The sequence below is a fragment of the Microtus oregoni genome, unplaced genomic scaffold, assembly GCF_018167655.1.
Source record: "Microtus oregoni isolate MIOR12 unplaced genomic scaffold, Mior012 000009F_ref0000495, whole genome shotgun sequence".
Lineage (NCBI taxonomy): Eukaryota > Metazoa > Chordata > Mammalia > Rodentia > Cricetidae > Microtus > Microtus oregoni.
Genome location: NW_024543068.1, coordinates 36,865,361 through 36,881,478, shown reverse-complemented (window position 1 = coordinate 36,881,478; position 16,118 = coordinate 36,865,361). Strand labels below are relative to the sequence as shown.

At 40.3% G+C, this 16,118-nt stretch overlaps 1 protein-coding gene across 1 annotated transcript in view; it reads right to left on the bottom strand.

The window, feature by feature from the left end:
* Nucleotides 1-16,118, bottom strand: part of Slc25a21 (solute carrier family 25 member 21) — a 132,677-nt gene that overhangs the window by 34,977 nt on the left and 81,582 nt on the right. Inside the window, exons 3-5 of the mRNA XM_041658010.1 lie at nucleotides 14,227-14,293; nucleotides 8,358-8,417; nucleotides 4,159-4,266 (exon numbers count right to left, since the gene is read on the bottom strand). Of these exons, the coding sequence (XP_041513944.1) occupies nucleotides 4,159-4,266; nucleotides 8,358-8,417; nucleotides 14,227-14,293 (235 nt within the window). The remainder of the gene's footprint in view (nucleotides 1-4,158; nucleotides 4,267-8,357; nucleotides 8,418-14,226; nucleotides 14,294-16,118) is intronic.

Genomic DNA, 16,118 nt, shown 5'->3' with positions numbered 1-16,118 from the left:
AGGGCCACTCTCCCGAGTGCCATGCCTGGTGAGGGGCAGGAACAGGTCGCCCACTTTTATGACCCTCTCTCCCACCTGCCACAGGCAGTGAGGGGTGGTGGTGGTGGCACATCTCTTCCCTGCCCACATCACCATATGGCAGCGGAGGGTGGGGCCAGATTGCCTACACTCACATTCTCAGGGTTGGTTTGCCAGGTGCAATAGGTCAGCTCTGCTGCCCAGGCACTGCTTTTAATTTTTAAAAGAAACTTTCATGCTACAGTTAGAAGTAAATTCTAGTGTCCTGTTGAATCATAGGAGGGCTACAGTGAACAAAATTGTACTTAATATTTCAAAGCTTTTAAATGTTCTTATAGTAATAAATGATAAATATAAGAGATCGTGGATGGGCTCTAGCATCCCAACCTGATTATTATATGATGTATATACATAACTTATGTTTATACATAGAGAAACACTGTAGACCTAAATCAGTAAATATGTCCGTTATAAACAAAGTAAAATGAGAATTCAGTCTGATAGATGATATTTGAGAATGATGTAAAATGGACAGGAAGAAGACTGGCCATCATTATGTAAGATGTTTTGCTCTGGTGACTGGAGGTGCTGCTCAATACTTCATATATCACACACATTTAATAATACACATTCAAAACTGAGCCTCACTACACCATCTAACATAGGAAATACGAGGGGACCAGATAGTTAATTACCGAGAAATCTCTCCAGGGTTGGGCTTCTAACCTCTACATAGAAATTCCTTGCTACAAGGCAGAGGGACTGACCATCACAATGTTGCCAGTAAGGGAACTAACTGCAGGACTATGTTCAAGGCCACCCAAATAGGAAAGAATGCAAAGCATGCTGGGAGCTTTAATCTTTGTCTCCCAAACCAGGGACCAGCTTTGCCTTTTCTGTATCTGGCTTCCTGTTCTAGACGGCTCTGATTACATACATTCTGAAATAATTTGCTCACCAGGCTTAAACTTTGTTAAAAAATTAGATCAGTTTCTAGAGTTCTTTATATATTTTGGAGATCAGACCTTTGTCTGATGCGGGCTTGGTGAAGATCTTCTTCCATTCAGTAGGATGCCTTTTTGTCTTAATGACAATGTCCTTTGCTGTACAGCAGTGTCTCAGTTTCAGGAGGTCCCATTTATTCACTGTTGCTCCCGTTGTCTGTCTCTGCCTGCCCTTTGGAGATTAGGATATAAAGGTCTGAGCTACTTCTCCAGGACCATACCTCCTTGCCTGCCTGATTGCATGCCTGATGGCTGCCATGATAATGGACTAACCCTCTGTGGTGGTTTGAATAGGTATGGCCCCCATAGACTCCTGTGTTTGAATTCTTGGCCCAAACTTTTATTGGCATCTCTATGTGCTATGATTTATGTCTGCATGTGTGTATGTGAATACGCAGCCGTGTGTGCAGATGCACATGTGTTACAGGCCATGTGTAGAGGTCAGAGGATAAGCTCAGGTGTCACCCCCCCCCCCATCTTCCACCTTGTTTGACAGGATTTCTGTTGCCCCTGCTTCACATGCCAGGCTACCCACGGCCTCTGCAGCCCACCTCATCATCAAGTGCTGGGGCTACACATGTGTGACCCATGTCTGATCTGTCATGGATTTGGGGGACCTGAATTCAGGTCCTCACACTTGTGTGGCAATATCTTTACCCACTGAGTCATCTCTTGGGTCTTAGTATCAGATTTTTACAGTGAACACATGTCACAGATTCGTCTAAACATAGAAAATACAACACCAAGGGTGAACCTTATTGTAAGTCACAGACTTTGGGTGGTGATGTTTCAATATAGGTTCATCGGCTGTAATAAATGGGTTATTCTGCTGGGTAATGTTGACAATAAGGAAGGTACATTGACAGAAAGGTGTCCCCCCGAATCTAAAATTCTAAAGTTGATCTAAAAAGATGAATTCCTGATATACTTTGGACATAGTGGGCTAAGTAAAATATGTTATTAAATTAAATTCGCCTGATTCTCTTGACTTTTTTCATCTAGCTACCAGGGAAGCGGCTGGAACTGTATTTCTATTGAGCCAGCACTGCCTGCCCTAGAGTCTGAATTTCTTTATTAGTTTTACACACATTATATACAGAAAGATAGGCTTTTTTGTGGTATTTTATAAAAAGAATTTATCATTTGTATACCAGTAGCTATAAAATTATTAGTTACAGAAAATTATACTTTACTATTTTCTAAAACAAAATGTGTTTTTGTTTTTCTTTCCTCGTATCCTCCATCCCCTGTGTTCTCCCAGTCTCGGTAGCCTTTACAGCTTCGTGTCACATAGACCTTCTCCTTCCTCTCTTGTGGTCTCCTATCCAGTCTCAAGACTGTAGCAGTATTTGCAAGCATGAAGCTTTAAGATTTCTGCATACATGGGACTTTTGTCTTTCTGAGACTGGGTCGCCTCACTTCACATGGTAATCTCTATACCTCTTCATTTGACTGAAAATCTCATAACTTTGACTCCAAGCAAGCTTCCTCCATTCCTCAGTTAAAAAATGACTGAAATATATAAACAGTTCATACAGACTGCACTTGTGCTAAAGGAACTGGAGCGTGTTCACATGCAGCAAGACGTTGTGTTGCCTGGGCATGGTGTTTATCATGCCCTAGCAAAGCATGGGCATAGGAAACGTGAGTTCTTCCTTGGGCTCTCCTCGGGAGCAGGAGAGACATAAAGAACATCAGGAATAAACACAGCACTGTGACCACTCCTTGTTTTTTGTCTAGTGAGTGTTCCTTGGTATTTTGTCCCATTCTTGTTCCTGTAGTTGCATGTTGCCTGAACTAAGACCTGCAGCTAAAGACCTGTTTGTTCCTTGGTTCCCCACTGCTGCTCTGAGACCAGCTTCCCCATGGCAAAATCAGGCACTGAGTAGTGATCTCCAAAATTTCTTCTTGCTGGTAGTTTTCCCACTCTAAGAAACTAATTTTTCTTGGGAAGCTTTCACGGGAGCTGTTTTAAATGAAGCATGCTGATGGAAGCATCTGAAAACCTCTTCTCTTCCCTTCCTACTCCTCACCTTCAATTCTCTTAAGCTAGAAAGACTGAGTAACAGAACATAAACAAACATCTAGGGGTATACAGAGATTTTCAGTTGTTTCTGATGTTCGAAACCCTTTTGCAACTGAAAAAAAAACAAAACACCTCTTTGAAATCAGGTTGACTTCACCTGAGCAGATACCGTCTGTTACAACAGTCCCACGCTTCCCCATTCTTCCCAACTCCAGGTCTTGGCAGTGACAGGTGAGTAGGGCCCCCTTTCTTGCAATTCCCTGCCCAAGAAACTGTCAGGCAACTCACAGGCAATATCAGCAGACAGGAAGTGGGCTGGGGAATGAGGGGATCTCCACCCATTACCAGCTGCTTGAGTAGTAGGCAGGAGGATCCAGGTCAGCAGATACTCAAGACAAATTTACACCACATGCTACCCACTTATAGACTTAAAACGCTAGGAAGGAAGCTGGAATGCCAATCCCCTTATTTTCTCCATGCCTTGTGTTTGGAATCCAAAAGGATACAGCAGAACAGTTGGATTTGGCAGTGGAAAGGGAATTAGTAGGCAAATAGAAGGAAGTGAAGGCAGCACCAAGGGAAGCTGTCTTTGTGGAGTATTGTGTACCAGTGGTTAGACGTCAAGACCCATCGTTCTCCAAGTGGTGATGTGGACACAGGCTTCCTAACTTCCTCATTCATATATAACCCAAAGACAACTTGGACAGATTATCAGAAACTTTTGGGGAAAGTGATGGGTGGAGTGGGGAAAGGAATGAGGTAAAAAAATGACTTCATCCTTCTAAAAGTACAACAATGCCATCACCTCAGTGGTTTTGCTATGGCTTCTTTTCATGTGATGTGGAAGAGAAAGTTTTGGGGGAAAACCAGCAAGTCAGTGTAAGTTTCATTAGCAGTCTAAAATAAAAATGTATACTCCTATTTATCCATATATCTTTATGCATTTTTAACATTTTGTGGGAGATAGTTGACTTTTTCTTATTCTGACTTTTAAAGAATATTTGCCATGACTTTATAAGTGCATGAGGTTTGGGTTTATAATTTATGTATGGCATATACACACATAAGTTTTTATATTCTCTTAGTAGTAGGAAAATGCCAAATGGTTACCTTTGTGAATGTGTTCTGATTGACCTGCAAACCGACTTTTACCACCTCAAAAGGGTTGATCACAATGGCTTCTGTTATTCCAGTTCCAAGTCCAGCAATGGCAAATGTCTAGAAAAATAAGTCAACCAACGCTTTAAAACAACTGATTGTGCATGCTGGGTTAAACATTCTACTCATTATGCAATGCAGCCGAAGTTAAGACAAGAATGAAGGAACCCCGCTAAGTGCACCATGCACTGTTACTAAGTGCACCATATACCGTTACTAAGCAGCTTGAACTCTTGATTGTATGCTGACAATTCATGGAGAAGAAATTACAGAAGCCACAAACCACATCCCAATAAAACGTCAAAGCCCCATCAACAATGATGTCTCCTTTTAACAAAAAGGCAGGCTGTTTGACTGGTTAAAGGTGGATCCTAAAACACCTTCATGTATATAATGGAAGAGCTTAACTTGTAAAGGAAGAGCTCCATTTTAAAATGTCTATTTCAGTGCAGCTGAATAGAACTGCAAATAAAATGCTTATATAAGGTCACCTTCCAGGCACATAACTGGAAACATTCAATTGCATAGTCTTGTTCTTAGAACCACTGCCTAAGATTATTAACAAACAAAATTATTTTCATTCACTCTGTATTTTGTTTTGTTTCTGTTCCCAATGCTGTGGATAGCAGCCTGGGCCTTTTGCATGGAAGGCAGAGCTCCCCCACTGTGTCGCATCCCAGCTATCTTCCGTTTCTGGAGGAGTGATTACTCTGTTTTTTGTAGCTAAAAGCTGAGTAATCAACCCTGTGATCAGAAATGGCTGGTTGTTCTGATGGGCTCCTCTGAAATCTAGAACATTTGTCAAAGGATGAGATTGCATGTCAGATTCTCTTTGTCGATGGGTTGAGTCTCAGCAATAGAAAACTAATTTCAGCCCTTGAGAGGCAGAGGAGCTCTCTCTGAGTTTGAGGCCAGACTGGTTCTACATGGTGAGTTTCAGGGCAACTGGGACTACATAGAGAAACCTTGTCTTAAAAAAGAAAAAAAGAAAAAAGAATTTTAGCAATAGGAAGTAATATTTTTCTTCTACAGAGAGTCTGAAAGGTCCCTAGAAAAATGTACATTAGCAATAAGCCAGCAATAATTAGAGGACATGCATGTACACACACATGCACAGCAGAAAAGCAAAACCTTTACCGTCTAAAATCCCTTGTTGCTGAACTAGTTCCAGGGAAGACAGTCTTCTATTTTACTTCATCCTTTCCTTTCCATTTCTGTGACAAGGCCTTTATAGCCCAGGTTGGCCTTGAACTCTCACAGGGATCCACCTGCCTCAGCCTTCCAAGTGTTGAATTATAAGCATGCACCATGCCTTATTCACATGATCCTTATTTAGTGTCTCTAATCATTTTAAAATAAGAGACAGGCGGTGGTGGCGCACACCTTTAATCCCAGCACTCGGGAGGCATAGGCAGGCGGATCTCTGTGAGTTCAAGACCAGCCTGGTCTACAAGAGCTAGTTCCAGGACAGGCTCCAAAACAACAGAGAAACCCTGTCTCGAAAAAACCAAAAATAAAAAAATAAAAAGAAAATAAAATAAGAGACAGAAAGAGAGATGGGAGTAAGAAATGTTCTGTATCCTTAAAGTAGAGGCGGGGTTGATTGAGGGCCAGGGGTATGGGGTGGTTGAAATGCAGCCCATACTCCACCTGCCAAGTAAGAGCCACGGAGAGACAGTGGTCAGGAGAGGGAGGGGACCAGCTCTCATCCAGGCTCCATCTGTGCTGCTGGGGCTGTGTGCTCATCACAGGATGATAAGGGATAAGCCAGTTCCCTCAACTGTAAAATGGAGACAGTAACATCTAGTTTTTCTACAGAGGTCAAAGTAATTCATGGATGTTCTTTTAAATCACTTCCCAAACACAACTGCTCTGGTTTCCCACGAAAAAGAGGAAGAACGGAGTTGCACACAGATCTCGGAGAGAAGGCATACTCACGGTGCTTTCTGTTTATCCTACTTCCTTCCAGTTTAAAACATAATTTGTATAGGGTAACTGACCAAATATTTTCTCATTTATCTCAGACTTCCATCATGGACGCCAGTAAGTGTGTGTGTGTGTGTGTGGGGGGGGGGGGGGATAGCCAGTTCCGAAGCCTTCTGACTGAGAAAGCTAAAATCCAGATGTTAGGGTTTTATTACTGGCGCTATGCAACCTTCCAAGTCCTTCACTTTTTTGTCTCTCTATAAAGCTCAGCTACATCTGCTGTCAGAACCAGTGTTCAGCAGTCCCTTGTCAAAAGAATTGATCAGATATCAGCAGATCATGTTACTTAGACGGTTGCAGAGACATGCTTTGCTGTCGGGTTTCCAGTCTCCCAAGCTTTCATGTGGGCACCAGGGCATATTTAACGGCTAAATGCCTCACTGTATCCAAAAAGCAAAGGGAGTAAGTGAATTCAAGAAAAGAAGGGGGCCATATATGGTTTGCATGAGTTCATTTATAGTGGATTGAGTGGCCAGATACTTTTCCATTTCAAGTCTTGAGTCAAAAGATCCGCACTGTCTCACATGGTACCCGTGCACAGCTCTGAAACAACCAACGAGTCCTTCAGAGGCCATATTTTATTTACTCCAACTAGGAGTAATCTTCTTTTTAAAAAGGTGTTTCCAAAGGAAGATGCTATGGAAAAGTCTCTCTCTCTCTTTCAAACACACACACACACACACACACACACACACACACACACACACACGGGGGGGGGTGTGCGGTTTGAGATAGGGTCTCACCATGTAGCTCCAATGTTCTAGAACTTACTATGTAGACTAGTTTGGTCTTGCACTCACAGAGATCCATTTTCCTGCCGCAGCCTCATGAATGCCAGGATTCAAGGTGTGCACTACCACCACTTTAGACAAGAATCTCTCCTACCTGAGATTCCGGGCACAACTGCTCCTTTATGGGAGGACATGTCTCACAGCTGCCCTGTTAGATCAGGAGGTTAGATTGGAAGTTTTATCTAAAGAGGGCCCTTCTAGAAAGTGGGCATGTGAGAATTCTGATGGTAAAAATACCTCTTTGACAATCTGTTAGTTACAGTAAACATTCTGGAAGAAACTTTTACAAGGAAAGGATGTATGGGCCTTGATACACGATGTCCTAATGTATAAAATTTTCTTTATTTTTGCCTTTATGATGGTGCAAAACTGAAACCCACTTCACACTTTGGACTTTGATCTTTTCCCAGGCCAGCAGTGCCGTAAAAGCTCATGATGCTGGGTAGAAGCTTACCACAGCTCTCAGCGGGTTGTCCCTCCAGGAAAGTAAGCAACCCATTCTTTATAGCTTATCCCGATGCTTACCTGTGATGCTCAGTGGCTTGGATGTGCCCAATGCATTTATTTATTTATTAAGCTTGCACTGGTTTTATAATTAAGGAGCTGAAGGCACGAGTATTGATTTTCCAGTAGAATTTTGAGGTTTTAGCAGCCAAATAGGGATTTTCCCAGAGGCTAGAAGGTACTGCCAGGCAGAGAGCAATGCTGCACGGTGCCCTGTTTTCTTCTGCAGACTGGGGAAGGGAGGTTCGTGCAGATGCTGTCTTTGGGGCTCTCCGTGCACACATATTTGGTCAGTATAATTTAACTTGTTTTATGAAAGGGAGCAAAGTCACCACAGTGGGAGGAATGACACAGGGCAATGACCAGTCACCACGTAAGCTGTGTGACACACCTGAGCTGTGTCATTGTAGGATCACTAATCTCCCCGGCTGAGTTGTTTACAGCCACTCCAGTAAAAGGCCCTTCAGTCTGCCTCTGACTGCCTGAGCAACAGCCGGGGAACTGACCCGTGAGGAGATAATCTCAGGCATATTGACTTTTGCATAAATAGATACACACAGTGTGTATGTAAACAAATGCATGCTTTGGTTTGTTTCCAAAGGTGAATGTAGTCTTTATTTTATATTCTTGACCATATCTCATAGAGGCCTTTCCAGACATATCATTATTATCATAAATTCTTCACTGAGAGCAATAAAATAGCCAGATTGTGAGTTATTATGAAGATGGCTTTCAACAAGTAGCTGAATGTTGAATAACTCAAATTCATATTTTAGTAGCTGGGCTTTGGGAATCAAAAGGGGTTTTGTTTCTGGATTTTGCTTTATGAAATAACATACACACTTAAGCATAATAAATATTCTCACTTACCAGCCTTGGTGGTAGTGACAGATATCCCAGCAGTTTCTTGTACTGCTCAAAGGTGGAAAACTGAAACAGAACCAAACCTGGAGATTTATAACAATTTCCTCAACAAACTCTCTAATTGGCTAAAAGTCCTTCAGTAAATCATGATAGTAATCAGCTTCTAAACATGATGAACCATCTAACACAGCTTTTAATCCTGTCTGGGGCTGTTGCTGTGAGATGCCATTTTAACATTCCCATTTTTCAAATGTAGTTATAATAACTTACAGAAAATCTGATGGAATCCCTTATAGCAGTAAATGAACCATACGACTTCCATTTACCATGACCATTTTCAGTTTCCCCAGACATCAATAGACTTCTTTCTTATGGCAGTGATTCAAAATTATAGGCTCAGAGACCCGAAATCCTTGGTCTTATATGTTTTTACTACGAACCACTTTCCAAGAAAATGCCCCATTTTCTTACACAGTTGTAGAACACATCCACTTCTTAGCCTCGCGTGAACACTGCTTGTTCTCCTGATAGCTCCATGGATTTTAAACATTGTGATTGCAAAGATGCCTTGATAAGCTAGCGAAGGGCCCATCAAGTATATCTGGTCCACCCTCTTGCCCCAAAGAAAGACTGTTCTCAGTCTTATTCCCTCCTTTAGGCTCTGAAGATGACAGCAGTGAAGAACATGGATCAATAATGATGCTGCTGCCGCCTTCAGAGGACTCTACTGAGTTGGGCAGACACATTTTTCTCCTGGCAAAATAAAATAATTCCTTCATATAATATATTTCTTTTTTGTTCCCTGTATTCTGTATTTTGAAAAATAACTCAGCTTGGGCAGGGTATTTTGTTCCTGAGAACTGAACTAGTTTAATGCCAACACCAATGCCAAGTAGGATTCCCTGACCAATGAAAATAGGTCGTACTCTTAAGACCTGCAGTGGCTGATTCTCAAGAACCAAGAAATGGGATAGTAAATCATGCTATAATAAAACAAAGCAAGGTAAAAAAGAAATATAGAGTTTTTGGGAGTAGTTACACTCCATTGTTAGAAAAAGGTGGTTTCTTGTGTACATGGCCCTAAAGTCAACAGATTGACTCTTCTTATTCTTTTAAAGAATTAGATCATTGTCATGATATTTTAGATGGAGTATTAATATAGAGTTTTCTAGAACAAGAATTTGTTCCTTCAATTACCAAATAGTTATTTGATTCCTTCCATTCTAGGCACTCAGAATACAGCAAACACAGCCAACACCCTGCTTTCCCACCCCCACATAGTAGGGACCATTGCTGTTTTGATGAGAGACACATTAGAAACCCTAGGAGTCACTCCAGGATTTGGAATGACTAAATAAACTGGAATTCTGAGGCATTTTTTGTTTGTTTGTTTCTTTGAGACAAAGACTCATTATGTGACCCATGTTAGCCTAGAACTCATTATTGTAGTCATTGTTTTACTTCCTAAGCCTTTAGGTGTTGAGACTATAAGGGTGCTCTAATGTTAGGCTTTAAAGAACATTTACTTCCTTTTTATGATTGTCACCACCGTCATTGTGTTTAGACAGTCACTTTGCCAGGATTTTGAAGTGGTCAGTATACATCTGAAGCCTGGCTATGCCACTCATCATGGAAGTAAGCATGGGAACATTGCTTCAACCGTCTAATGGTCAACTGCAACAACTTTACCTATTAGAGTTGCCATGAGATAATGTAATTTAAGTAGGATTCCCTGACACAAGACTTAGGGAAATTTGTTTCTGTTTCTTGTAGTATGTTAACAGAGGAACCACTGATGCCTAAGTCATGGAAGTCTACTGTGATTCAGGAACATGCAACTTTAACACACATGACAATTTTGTCAGCCAAGAGGCTAGGGTATGGACTGTAGCCATACCTCAGTAGCAGCGAACTTTCCTATCATACACAATGCCCTGTGATCAATCTCTGGTCTAAAAAAGGGAGGGCAGGACTAGGATGTACTCATGAACCACATCATATTAGAGTCATTATACTGAGTTCCTGTCCCACACACCACTGTGGGAACAATTCTCTATCCTGGCGTTGGGTCATGAATGCCTTGGAAGGTGATAGGCCTCATAGAAGTCTCTACTACTTTAGTAATTTACTGTGTGAGATGCATTCATTCAATGTTTGTCTTTTCCCCTATCTGGTTTTCTGTCATTTTAGGGATTAAAGACACAACTGGTATGTGAAGGAAGAAGTCAAAGGACATGGACTCAGCCCACAACTCTATCAACTCTTGTTGACAGAGGTTTATGTCCCACCTGGTCCTGCAACTTTTCAGTCCCAAAGAAACACACAGATGTCTACATTAATTATAAACTGGTTTGCCTATTAACTCAGGCTTCTTATTAACTAATCCTTACATCTTACATTAACCCATTATTCTTGTCTGTGTTAGCCACGTAGCTTGGTACCTTTCATCAGCGAGGCATTCTCATCTTGCTTCCTCTCTGTCTGGGTGACAACTACAGACTGACCTTTCTTCTTCCCAGAATTCTCCTGTTCTCATCACCCTACCTCTACTTCCTGCCTGGTTGCCCCACCTCTACTTCCTGCCTGGTTACTGACCAATCAGCATTTTATTAAAAATAATACAAGTGACAGGATAAAAGGCCATTGTCCCACAGCAAACACTCACGAGGATTTTCAAGCATACACCTTGGGACAATTCTAGTCTATTCAGTTTCCTGTCTCCAGTTTTCTTCTTCTTCTTCTTCTTCTTCTTCTTCTTCTTCTTCTTCTTCTTCTTCTTCTTCTTCTTCTTCTTCTTAAGACCATGTCCATTAAACAACCCATTGAGAAACCCAACATCCTTGATGTTCTGTTTTGGGACATAATTGAGCTATATGAGAGCATGAACCATTCAAATCTTGTCTCTAAAATAATGGGAGCTGAGAAGTGCCCCTACAGCACTCATATCTGCTCTTATGGCACGGTCCCTTTGAGCACTCTTCTCATGCCCTTTGAAAGTGGAGCTTTCTGGATGGACTGACAAGCACAGGAGTGGTTCCTAGCCCTGTGTGCTATCAAGCTCTGATTCTCCAGTTCTCTGGAGTTGTTATTTCCTGGGAGGTAGACCTTCTCTCATTGGCTCAAACTGCTGAATACTTGAAGGGTTTCTCTGAAAACCTCTCTGTCTCTTTGTTTCACTCCTGTCCGTGCCAGTAACCTTTCTATTCCTAGAGTCTGAGATTCTTTACCCAATTATTCTACTGGGTTCTGCCTTTATTTCTCCTCTTTACTTAGGGCCCAGAAACCCTCTCAAGTCAGTACATTCACAGGGCTCATCTTGGCTGACTCCCTCTCCCAGATGTTACTATCCTTCATTGTGTGATGTCAGGGTCTCTAAACAAACTGCTGTTTCTTGTAGGTTGTTTATTGTTACTGCTCATGATGTTGCTCACATAGAAGAGTTAATCTGGCCATTATTCCATCTCGATCAGAAGTGAGAGTCTTAGCCTTCAAGATACTTTGAATAGTAAATGTGGGAATTTGAGAATTGGAATAGATTATCTCCAAATATAAATGTTTTTCCCATAAATGTGTTCCTGATTCATTGACTAATTTAAACATCAACTATATGTAGATGCCACAGGAAGTGAAGGTACACAACAGTGAACAGGCAGACTTCACATGCTTATAACATAGCCTCCCATGAGTTTGGTCAGGGTAAAGAGTCTGGAAAATTTGACCATAGAATACAATTGCATTTTGGCCTTGGCAGGCTGAATAGCAGACTCTGAATCCCAGAACATGCTGCCTGCCATCTCTCAGTATCTCTGCCTAAGTCTTCATTTCTGTTCATTGATTGCAGTTTGATTCTATCTTAATTTTGGAAACAGAAATATAATTTATCTATAAGTGTTATTTTAATTATAAATCTAATTTCAAACAAGAAAATACAGACAAGCCTAAAACTGCCTGTTTATGATTATGGTAACAATTATAACTAAAGTTTCCATCCCAAGGAAGACATATATACATGGTGTATACTGAGTCCATGTACACAAGCGTGTGCGTGCACACACACATACACAGAGGAATTCCTGAATATTTTGTTCAGAGGTAAATTTCAATGACACATAATGGGGTATGAAATCGTTATAATCAGATAGTTGCTTCCCTCCCAAATCCTAAGGTAAATATCTATAAAATGAATGTTTTCATAAGTTGTATTGAAGAACTGGTGTTATCCATCTGGCAAAGATACACTTAACTACAAGTTCTACTTAAAAAGCCAACGTACTTTCCATATGTCTCAATAATTTTAAGGTAAAATCTCCTTGCAACAAGATGTCTGGGACACATCCACCATATCCAGTTGCCCAGCAGTTCATCTGTTAACCATTGTTCTGGCACGGAGCGCTGCTTTATTTTATTTTTTAAGAGACAAACTCGGTTTTGGAAAACTCAAGTTTTTTTTTTCCTTCTTTTTTTTTTTTTGCAAAGGATTGTTTAAGATTGATAAAACTTAATCCTCCTAAAGTGTAAACTGTCTCCAACATACAGCATTGAGGGAAATGACTGCAGGAAGAAGCCTAATTATAATTTACTTTATTTATACGTGGAAAACACTGAACAAATGAATATATTATTCCAGGGAGACAAAGTGACTTTCCTTTTGAACAGGAACTCTGTTCTGTTTGTTTACTTGGGCAATCTTTTATCAAGTGAAGCCGTTTCATAATTCAATTCAGCCCTTTTGTGTACTTTGGTGAACTTTTTCCAGATCCTCCACTGAGATTCAGATCCTTATAATGAAATTTGTATTGAAGCAATAATATGAAAGCTCAGAAACTACAGCCACAAAGAAGAGAAAGTATGTTTTCGAGCGTTCGTTTCTGAACTTGAGACCTGAACTCAAATTCTATTAAATTACTATTTGACATAATGCAAAAGCTTGATGTTTGTGTATATATATGTATACATATGTATATGTTGGTTATTTCATCATGTTTTAAAACCCAGTCATCCCCTTCATTTACTCAGTAACAGCATGTAAGCTGCTCCTTCTTGCCTTTCAGGAATATCAGGGATAGAAATTGAGGATGTGAAAAAGCTTTATGCCATTAAAATAAATGGCATAAAGTTAGAAAGGAAGTCTTTATGACTATGTTTATGTTATTTTTATAGAAAGATAAGCCATATTGGGTGATGTCAGCAATGGGGGCTGGGGGGAGGGCCATGCCAGTTAGGAGCAATTAGGACGTTAGCCTGAAAGAACACATGGGAAACAGTGTGGGGTCATCTTTTATCCTTCGAGGGTCTGGCACACACTCATGGTCACACAACCACACCAGGAAGTTGTATGTTAACCTCCAGAGCTGTATGTTAAAGAGACAGAGACACCAGAAGAGAATTTTAGCAGAAGATATTAAAGGGAGAAATAAAGTCTTGTTAAAAAATATGTAAGAGTCATACACAAAAAGTGTATTTCAAGAAACAGAAATGACTTCAGAAGTGGTTTTCTACTTCTTTTTCTTTAATACTTATTGCTCCAAAAGAACATTTCTGAGGCCGAAGTGATTTTGTGATTTAATTATTTGAGTTTCAGATACTGCTCTGTGAACATGTGTGTGGGTGTGTGCGTGTGTGCGTGCATGCGGGTGGGTGTGTAAGTAATTTCCTCATTAGAAAGAAGCAACTTGGCCTTAAAAAGCAGCTCCAAACAAACAAATATGCATATTGGAGAGACTGACCACGTCTAATTATAACGAAGATTGATTATGATACAATTTCTGCATTAAAGCTTTTAGTGTTTTACATTAAGTGATATTAGTGCTCCCTTGATTACCATGGGTGTCTGGACACGGTGTGCACACTTGGTGGTAAAGCATAAAGCACTTACCTTGACTGCACATTTTGGTGTTTCAGCTAAAATGGGTGGTAGAATTCCTTTGTAAAAGCCAAAAAGCCTATAGGGGAAAGAAAATATTTTTATATGAATGAGGAAATTGACATCAGATAATTTTGCTTTTGTTTATGAATAAAGAAAATGACTATCTAATCTAGCACACCAATTGTGAAATTTGAGACGCTAGAGTGAAGGTGAGAACCCAGTGTCTGTCACAGTTATTTGTCTATCCTGTGTCATCACAGAAGATGGCTCAGTAATTCTGAGTCTGGAACCCTGTAAGCAAACTGAGAAACGTGGCCACAGCTCCATCTCATAGGCAAGCTTGACTCAGTCTTAGAGATTTCGATTTTCTCTGTGTGGTAGATCACTTCAAGTTATCTAAGGTCTTTTATTTCCTCAATTTTGGTAACCAAATGAGATTAGGGTTATACTCAAATGTAGCAGATTGAACCCTTTTGGAGCCAGCAAGGCTAAATATAATCTTTAACTCTGGCTTTATTAGTTAGTTCTGAGTTTGTGAAATTAGGTCTCCCATCCATCCTGAGTTAGTTATGTATATTTTGAACTTCTTTAGTGGGAGAGGAATAAGTTTGAGGAGGGCCAGGATTAAGGTTATGTAGATTGGCAGAGGAAAAGCTGGAGTCCTTCCATGTCAACACTGAGGATAAATTTTGCAAGAGTATCAAATGCTTCTTCTGGACAATTAAAACTCACCATTTTTCTTAGTTTTCAAGACTCAAAAATTTAAACTAGACTATCTAAGAAACTTAATGCACATGCCGTTGCTCCCTTTCCACCTTCCCAGTATAGAAGTAGAATATTTTGTTCGATTTTCTGAAGTAATCCATCTTCTTGATAACACCATAAAGGCTACAAAGAAGGGAAGACTCAATATGTCTCTGGTTTAGGATGTTCTGATTAATGCAAAGGTTCACTCAAACTTCCTAATATTGATTCTGCTTTTCTTTATGTTTCTAGAACAAAAAGTTAAGAGCTTACTCCAGCTGACCTTGTGTTACCCACCCAAACACAGTGACTTCTTGCTTTTACCAATTCATTGGCTTAAATGGCAAACTTAAGGAGGGAACAAATGCACATGTTACATTTCTCAATTGTTAGTGCCTTCAGGTTGGGTTGCTTTGTGGGATCTTACCTTAGAGTCCTTTTTGAGCATAGAACAAAATCTTGTTAAGTATGATTCCTGATAGAGGTTTACTTTGCCCACTGGTTTTGATGCAATAGAGAATATGAGTATCATGATTGGAAATAAAGAAAACTCAATTTGAAGAAGTACAAGAATCTGCAAATTGCCAAATTCCATTTCATCCCTATTTTCTCTACCGATGCCTACAATTTTCACATCAACCCCTCCCACCACAACACACCTGTACAACTTAAATACTTTTCTAATCATTTAAATTTCATTGAGGTGAATTGCTTTTCACTCTTCAGTACATGAGTACGGGCTTGGTCTTCCCATAGATACATGTGGGTTTGTGACTGGAAACTCTACAACTATAATTAAAGCAGTTACTAGTGTTGTTTTTTTTTCTGTAAAGATCTTTCCATATCTGAAAATTTTGGGGGCGATAAGAGGGTGAAATTAAGAGGAACACATAAGCAATGTCATAAAAATGGAATATTCAGGGTAACGATGGATTTGATGTCCTTTATTGCAGTAGCAGAGAACAGTTAGAAAGAAAAGATGCTAACCTAGGCAACAATCTTAGGCAGGAATACAGTGAACATTATGTCTCTCTTGAAAGGCAGGCATGTGGGGAAGATACTGGAGTTCTGTTTCCAGGTGAAGGAACTGGTACCAAGAGGCAGAAGCAACAAGGAAAGACAGCCCTCAGCCAGATGAGTTTTATTAAAAGCACTTC